Source organism: Genypterus blacodes, unplaced genomic scaffold, assembly GCF_046128005.1.
Source record: "Genypterus blacodes isolate CSIRO-AG114 ecotype Tasmania unplaced genomic scaffold, CSIRO-AGI_Gbla_v1 ptg000005l_1, whole genome shotgun sequence".
Taxonomy (NCBI): Eukaryota; Metazoa; Chordata; class Actinopteri; order Ophidiiformes; family Ophidiidae; genus Genypterus; species Genypterus blacodes.
In genome coordinates this window covers 2,306,273-2,314,882 of record NW_027466819.1, presented here as the reverse complement: position 1 = coordinate 2,314,882, position 8,610 = coordinate 2,306,273, and the positions used below count along the sequence as shown (strand labels likewise).

The following is an 8,610-nucleotide window of genomic DNA, read 5'->3' as shown; positions in this document are numbered from 1 at the left end:
CTTCTTCTGTTTACATATGCTGGAAAGTCTCCTCTCCTTCAGGCGGACCTGCCTGCGCTGCACGCGTCTCACCACCAGATGGCGCCGCCGGCTCGCGCTCCAGCCTCAAAGACGACAGAACACCAAAGCACACTCAGATACTCCGTTTAGCAAAGACACTGGCTTTATTGAATGTTTAAATATCAACTCATCACACTCAAACAAGCACTTCAATGTAAACCGTCCTGTACGAGAAGCCTGGAAACATACAGATGCGATAATCTTAACACTCCTGCTGGCAGTAAGCTTTGATTGTAACCGCTTGTTGGAACAGGAAGCGCGCTGCATATGAGAGCACCGGCTCTTTGTACACACTGTTTGCACACACGTTGACATTTTATTTTGCATGCTCTCTGTCACGGCGGGCAGGTGTGTGTGTGTGTGTGTGTGTGTGTGTGTGTGTGTGTGTGTGTGTGTGTGTGTGTGTGTGTGTGTGTGTGTGTGTGTGTGTGTGTGTGTGTGTGTGTGTGTGTGTGTGTGTGTGTGTGTGTGTGTGTGTGTGTGTGTGTGTGTGTGTGTGTGTGTGTGTGTTCTCCGCGCAGCTTTCTGCCTCGGCGCGGCGCTTTGGCAGCAGATATTGAAGTTGATGTAAAAGAGAACGACAACGTTAGTGCGACGCGGCGTGTGTGTGTGAGACGACCGCTCGCTTTGTCAGCGTTACAAGCAGGAAGGAGTTTCACTGATACTGACTGAGGAGTGTTTCATTACATCAGGGTGGACATGCATACCACTGGAGATCTATGAGTGAGAACAAGCCCCAGTATACTTCAGGAGAAATACAACTCTCAGGACAAAGTCACGTCTCCTAAGTCTCAAAGTAGCTGTGTGTTCTCTGTCCAGGGCCCCTCAGGTCAACTTTTGTCTTTTGTACTTTTGATAAACGCTGTGATTGTAAATATCACGTCTGGTTCAGCGTCACCAGCTGACCCCTCACTGGTGACTCAACCAACCTTGTGATATTTGGGGAATTGACTTCCAAACTAGGTCACTAACATTTGGCTTCTTTGTGAGTTTGGAGCATTTTTGGCGATCCATGTGGATTCCTAAATAGAACTGTGTTTCAAATGTATTTTATTTGGCTCCTATTTGTCCTCACAGCGCCCTGTGTGTACTGAGTCTCCCCCTCTACCGCTCAGCGACTTGTGGTGTGTTGTTGATCAAACGTCAGCACCGCTCATGTTGTGTGTCATCTTCTGAAGTATACTGGGGCCTGCTATGAGTCTCCTTTTCAATGATATGGCAAAAAGGTTTCGCAGGAAGTTGCTGGACCTCGTGGGCGGCAGGGTCTTGGGGGGGGCGGGGTCAGAGGTGAGGTTGTAGATATCAGAATGTTGAACAGGAATCCACAGCCTGGCAGATCTGAGCGAACGCTTCCTCTGGCGACTGCTCGCCGTCGATCTGCAGACAGAAACCAAAGCCGGCTCAGAAGACAGAACAACTATTACCGATGACTGAACTACTCCAGCGAGCCAAACATCCCCACACACTCCTCCCAGGTTGCACTGGAGGTGATGTACCAGGCTCACCGTGTGCAGGAGCCCCCTGCCTTCATAGTGAGCGGCGAGCGGCTGGATCTGGCTGAGGAAGATCTCTGCCCTCCTCTCTCTGTCTGTGCTGCTGGAGCCCGGCCGGCCGCGACACTGCAGGCGGCTGCACATGGTGTCCGACGAGCAGTTTAACAGGAGCACGACGCTGGGCTCCCCCATCTGAGAGATACACACACACGCACGCACACACACACACACACACAGATATATGACAGCACAAGGACAGCAAACACACTGATTTGTATACAGAACAGAATGTTTCCTACAATTATCTTGCTGAGTATTTCCCTGTGTATCTTCGGTATTGAGAATCCGACTAACACTTGTACAGTATCGTGTGTGAGTGTGTGTGTGTGTGTGTTCCACTCTTATTTAAAGCTTTTATGTCCCCATAGAGCAGCCAAAGAGAGAAAACAGCATTGAGGATTCATGAGCATGTGAAGCGTATTTCAAAATCCTCTCCTCTCCTTTCCTCTACGCTCTGCGCTCGTTTCCTTCCCTGGTTGCTCGGCTACGTGACTCGCACTCGTGTCGGCGTGTGAGGTGCAGAGCTCTGACCTTCGCCTCGTACTCCTCAGCCTGCCTCAGGTCTCTGGGGAAGCTGCTGACCAGGAGACCTTTGCCCTGCCGCACCGACGACGCAGCCGCATCGCACAGCAGCTCCAGCAGTGTGTCCTGCACGTGACACACACACACACACAATTATTTACTACATGGAACCACAGCGGATGTTACATATCAATGGAAGGAGAGGAGGAGGTGGTATTCATATTTAATGTTGAAACGAGGCCGCCCAGGCTCATGTTTTCTTAATTTAATGTTGCAGTTAGATTTATATTTAATGTTGTTTGTTTGCTAAGATCAAGACTCGGAGATGTTGCAGTTATGTAACGATCAACCTGACCTCCTTCTCCCTTCTTCACACACTTTTCTGCCAAGGATGATGGAGAGCTTCATCACAACAAGCCCAAAAGAGATCATCATCTTCATCGTCATGCCTGCAGTGGCTGGGTGGTCTGAGGAGCTCTAATCAGGTGAGGAGTGGGGGTCAAAGGTTGCGCTCATACTCTGGTTTCTTCGTCTTAACTGTGTGTTGAAGCAAACTGCTGTGTTTCTGCAGGGCCTTGGATTCACTCTGAGCTCGTACATCATTGACACACACACGCTCAGATGAACATCAGCGTTCATGTGTATTTACTGCTGCGGCGTCTCGGCCTCGGAGAGAACGGCGGTCTCTCTGAGTATTCATGAACCAGAGACCCTGAAGTGCCAGAAACGCACCGGATCATCCAGCGCTGAAGAGTAAGCAGCTACACTCACTGATGCACTCACAGTCTGATTGGAGTTTAAGTTGTATTTAATACCATTTCTACCTTTTACTCCGCTCAGTTTGTTTACAAGCACACTCAAACTTTTATTACACACAGATTAAAGCACTCAACCACAACTAGCCGCAAATTTACATAAAGCAACATAAGGTTGATCTGACTGACTGACCTGGATTACATCATCCAGTAACAAACTCTCAGCCGTGTTTTACACTGATGATGAAGCATCCTAACATGTTTTTGTAATTAGCTCAAGCAGCTCCGTTAAGCTTCAACGAGGATAAGAACCTTTAGATTCCATCTTCAAATGTGCAGATTTGGTGTGTGTCCATACACACTATGGCCCGGCCGGCTGCTTCGCACAGAATATTGATATTAATCTTCGTAGCTGAGTTGCCAGGCAACAATACTGCCACATTTGATCATACTGGAGCCTCACCAGGCCGTTTCCCAGTTTACATGCCAACATGGTGAAGCAAGACTTCACAGCACAGAATAACACTCTCACATTAAACATCACAGTATGGAATTAAATCCTCTCTCACACACACACACACACACACACACACACACACACACACAAACAGTGATTAGTGCACACATGGGACGTTGCCTTAGTGTGCGGTTCGGGGCTCAGACAGCTGAGTGATGGTTGAAAGTGTTTTGCTTCCTGAGCTGAGGTCTCCGCTTCTCCCCAGGGGGCCGTTTAAAATGTTTGTTCCAAAGCCTCCAGTCAGGTATTAGAAGACATCTCTGCCTGCGCCCCAATGACCGAGCAGAGCCGATTAAAAGAAAACTTCAAAATAAAGGTTGACCTCAGCTGTTTCCTGAGTCAAAGTGTCGTCAAGCTGCTCACAAAGGAATCTGCCAAGCTCAAGTTCATTATAAGAAATGCAGATTATTTACCGAGCATCGTCTCCAGTGAAAGGTTATGAGTGAGTGTGTATGTGCGTGTGTGTGACGGATAACTTTTCTCCACAAACATTCTTGTCACTCACTTAGATTTACATATTTTTGAATTTCTAAGCTGCTGAGATTCTCCATTTCCATAAATTCAGTCAGTCGTCGTATCTGAGCTGTGAAGACTCCCGAGTCACAGCGGCTCTCCGTCTCCCCGAGCCGGCTGCCTCAGCTTTAATTGAAAAACTGCAGAGGAGAAATAAATTCTGTGTTTTGTTCTTTGGGGCTTTAAAGAAATTTTTTGTCTTTAAATCTTGTTTTTTAAAAAGAAGATCCCAGATTGAAGCGAGCGAGCAGAGAAACTAATGAGTGTTTGTGTTTTCTGACTTTTACTTCTCATCAAGCTGTGTGTGTGTGTGTGTGTGTGTGTGTGTGTGTGTGTGTGTGTGTGTGTGTGTGTGCATATTGATAACAGCTGCTGAATAATAGAAACGTGTTAGAGTTCTGCCTAATTCTGAATCACTTTGTGCATCAAATAAGAAACAGCATGGAGGTTTTCCTTGCTTTCATCCTGTAAACGCTTCTCCTCTCCTTTGTGTTGGTTGATCGATCTCTCCACTGTGAAATTACGGCACCAGAGTCCCGTCACAGATTTGGATCAGCAGGCTCAGATGTAATGATTTGCACGTGGACAGAACATAAATGTTTTTCCTTTCTCTCCTGTTTTTCCGAGCTAAACTGCATTTAAAGATCCAGTAATCACCGGGTCACCAGGCGGAGGATCAATAACTATCAATCCTCTGCAGGTAAACTGTCCATCATTACTCTCATCTGTGCTGACCGCCGTTACAAATCATTACCAAGCGTTTACCATCAAGCAAATCTATTCACCTCCAATGTTCTCGTCATGAATGTAACTTCAGTGTGTGACAGAAGAAAGCTGCAGGTCGATGAAGGAAACAGCAAAGGTCGAGCATCCCGCTGACGTTATGATGAGAAAGATGACAAAGCCAAACGTCTCCGGACAGATTTGACAAACTATGCCAGGCGGGGAGAAAATAGACTCACAGCTGGACGACAGCGCCTCTCAAACTCCTCCAGCGTGCGGTTGAATCAATATATGTGACTCGCTGAAGTCCTCACACACACACACACACACACACACACACACACACACACACACACACACACACACACACACACACACACACACACACACACACACACATTTGAAGAAACTCGCCGGCACATTAAAGCCTTTGAAGGTGCCAGACAGGCGAGATGGCGGCCTGAGCGACTGACAGACATGGACGTGTTTTGTAGTGAAATGTCACAGCTGCTGACACTGAGCATTCCGTTTAAGCGTCGCCACGACCGCTGGGACGCCGGCGAGGCTTAATCATCGCTTCATTCCCGTGACCTCTGCGGGTGTAAAGGATGCTGACCACGAGCGCAGGAAGATATTTTTAATATTCGTTTCCTGAGGCCGTCATAGCATAATGTGAGTTAATAGGCGTGAGTGTGATGCGATTATGGTGGTAATGTGGAGACGGTGTGTGTGTGAGTGAGTGTGTGTGAGTGAGTCGGGGCTAAACACACACGACATTCATCACCTGTTCAGAGTAAAATCATATAGTTATAGAGTTTGATGTCATTTGCTTTGAGGAGCTGTAACTGAACCAATGAGGCATATGGAGTTCCTCAGGGCTCCATCCTCGGGCCTCTTCTTTTATATGGATTTTCATTTATTATGTTATATTAAGAGGTCAAGCAGCATTTACAGTAATATACTAACCCTACTAAATGTATTTTCCCATCCTGTGTGTTTTGTTTTGCACAGAGCGAGCCCACACTCTTCTTCTTCTCTTCTAACCCTTACCTCGGGTAGCTGCTCTCCTCTCTCCAGAGCGTCCCGTAGGTGGCGCCCCCTATCACTGTCTGATTGCAGCTCATTACACAGCAGGTCCCCCAGGGTGACGCGGTGCAGCCCGAACCTCTCCTCCATCCTCTCAGAGTGGAGAGCTTTCCCTGAGCCTGGACCACCTAGGGACACACAACACACACACACACACAGTCACACACACACTCAGAAACCAAACCAACAGTTTGTTTTTTTAAATCAACCACTATTCACGCATTAAATCCAGCCTGCTGTGTGTGTGTTGCATTATCATAAGCCTGCCTGGAGCTTGGCAATAAAACTCTGGGCTGTATTTTCATCAACATTCTGCAGGAGTCCGAGTATCGCTGCTCTCTTCCCTGCCTCCCAAAACAAACACCCCCATCACCATTTCCTGAGGGGTCGAGGAGGACAAACATGAGGGCGGTTCACCTCGCTGTACTGCCACTCACACGGGACCGCCAGGAAGTCAGGAGAACGGCCCGGAAGGAATCTGGAGTTACGGATTCACTCATGTACATTCTGCACTTTTTCCACTCAGGTTATTAATGGAAAGATGATGCAGAATTCCACCTGCGTCAGGAGGGAAAGCAGGGCGGAAGTGAAGCCGCCTGAAGCTCCTTAGAGGCTCAATCATCAATAATCTTAATGGATTGAAAACTGGACTAAAAGATTAAAGTGAGAGAGTCTAACTGACCCATTGATATGACCTGATTACCATTTAGATTGCTTTTGTTTTTGTTTTAAAGCCTTTTAAGTCACTGTCAGGGAGCTACAGGTGATCTGATCTGACTGATGTACTTTCTCTTTCTCTTCTAGTTTACACACTGATCCTCAGGTGGGAGGGGATCAGACCGGAGGCGACGGCGGCAGGGGTGGGGGGCGACGGGGAGCTGACAAGCTGGAATCTGTCTCCCCGTATGTGAGCAAAGCTGTCAGCCACACTGTCCTTGATGAGAGACAAAGTGACAGACAGGTTTCATTACAGAGAGCAGAGAGATAGAGCAGCCACGAGCCGGAGAGCGAGGAGGAGGAGGAGGAGGAGGGAGCAGAGGAACCATAGAGAGAGGAAGAAACTCCATCTGGTAATTAGATTTTTTAATACAGTCCCATCCAATAATCACATTTCCCTAGAAGCTTGGGGATGTAAGAGTTTTATGTAAAAACACTCAGGCAAAGTGACGCTGATGGAGAAAAAGGAGGTTCAGCGTTTTCACTCATCAGTTTCAGGAAAGGACTGAAACAAAAACCACAACACACACACACACACACACACACACACACACACACACACACGATCTGCAGCCTGGTGATACCTGTGCTGCTGCAGATCCTCAGGCTGAGGCGTCTTTGAAAAAATTCACCCACACCACGAAGAGCAGACATATCTCCAGTTACCGTGGAGATGCTGACTAAAATCCCTTTTTGCTCTGCACACAATACACTTGTGGGTGCTGCACGCTCATTTCCTCACACTGAGCTGATTCTCTCCCTCCAGCTGCTTTAAAATGACCTCCTTTCATCATATATTGACTTCTTTCTTCCAAATTCCTCCCTGGGCTCCCCTGAGACGACCTGCTTCCCTCCGCTGCATTTCAGAGAGAAGACGGGTTAAGGAGTGAGGCTGAGGTCTACTTCCCCCCAGATGAGAGACCCCAGTCTGACAGAACCTGAGCCGTCTGGTAGAAAGCCACAGAGAGACGACGACTGGAGGTTTGCAGCGGGGACGTGAACCTGACGTGGCCAGAGAGAGACTGGAGCTTCCATCTGAGCGAGTCACTTTAATGAGGTACAGTACATCTCAGTCACTACTGCAGGGGACTAACTGATGAAGCTACAGACAGCTTCCCTCTGCTTCTTTCAATGTACAGAAGAAAGAAAACCAAAAGCCTAATGTGTGTCTCAGAGAGTGTGTGTGTGTGTGTGTCCGTCGAGTTCGAAGTAAGACGACAGCAGCAGCAATATTTGTCCTGTTGCCAAGGAAATGGAATTTGCAGCCATCTAGCCTGTATGAAGTGGACTAATAAGAAGGCCGGCACTATATAGGAAAGGAATTCACATCTTAGCTTTTAAAATGTGTCGATAATATTGCATTAGAATTCCAAATCGACGCCATTCAACAGAAGCACAACATTTTGGAAAATCTGCAATGTTTTGTGTGTTTCCTTGTTGGATTTGTCGTGACGTCTGTGTCGTTCTGTCGTGCTGTTGCTCTCCATCACCACCAGGGGGCACTATAATGATGCCATGTTGATGCTTAACTTGCTCATTGTTACTATGGCTATGTATGTAAACTCCTCTGACTGTAGAGTAGGAAGCAGACAAAGAAGAACCTGAATCTTCTTCCCATTCAGCATCAAATGAAGATTCTGAGTCTCTTTCCTTTCATTAATAATGCAACAAATCAGCTGTTCTATATGCAGGTGAGAGTTTGTCCCCTGCTGCTGCTGACAGAAGCTCCTGAAGCAACAACACCTGCTTCAGACGCACACTGATGCTTCAGACGCACACCCATGCATCAGACGGATCAGGAGCTATGAGTCATTCCTAAAAATCAGGATTATACCTTAAGAGTTATTTAAAGACTAAGCGCAAGTGAATGGAGACGCTGATCTCCAGTCTCTCATTAACCTTCATCTGTCTGTTCCAGCTTCAGTCACAAATGTACTAATTAATCCCCAAAGTACACACACACACACACACACACACACACACACACACACACACACACACACACTTCAGTCTCCAGATGTGGAGGTTCTAAGGTGCTCGTGACATTTAGCTGCTGCTGCTTCCTGTCTCTCTTCACCTGATCAGAGCAGCGTCCTGTTCCCTGCAGACGAGAAGAATAAGCTTCTGTATTCTGCAGGAGCAACGTCTCATATGTAAACTTTTC

The 8,610-nt window shown here is 47.3% G+C and overlaps 1 protein-coding gene across 1 annotated transcript in view; it reads right to left on the bottom strand.

Annotated features, from left to right (window-relative positions):
* Positions 1–145: 145 nt before the first annotated feature.
* The window catches only part of ak5 (adenylate kinase 5), a 39,371-nt gene continuing 30,906 nt past the window's right edge, over positions 146–8,610 (bottom strand). Inside the window, exons 11-14 of the mRNA XM_076148349.1 lie at positions 5,694–5,857; positions 2,145–2,261; positions 1,566–1,745; positions 146–1,437 (exon numbers count right to left, since the gene is read on the bottom strand). Coding sequence (XP_076004464.1) covers positions 1,363–1,437; positions 1,566–1,745; positions 2,145–2,261; positions 5,694–5,857 — 536 coding nt within the window. The 3' untranslated portion in view covers positions 146–1,362. The remainder of the gene's footprint in view (positions 1,438–1,565; positions 1,746–2,144; positions 2,262–5,693; positions 5,858–8,610) is intronic.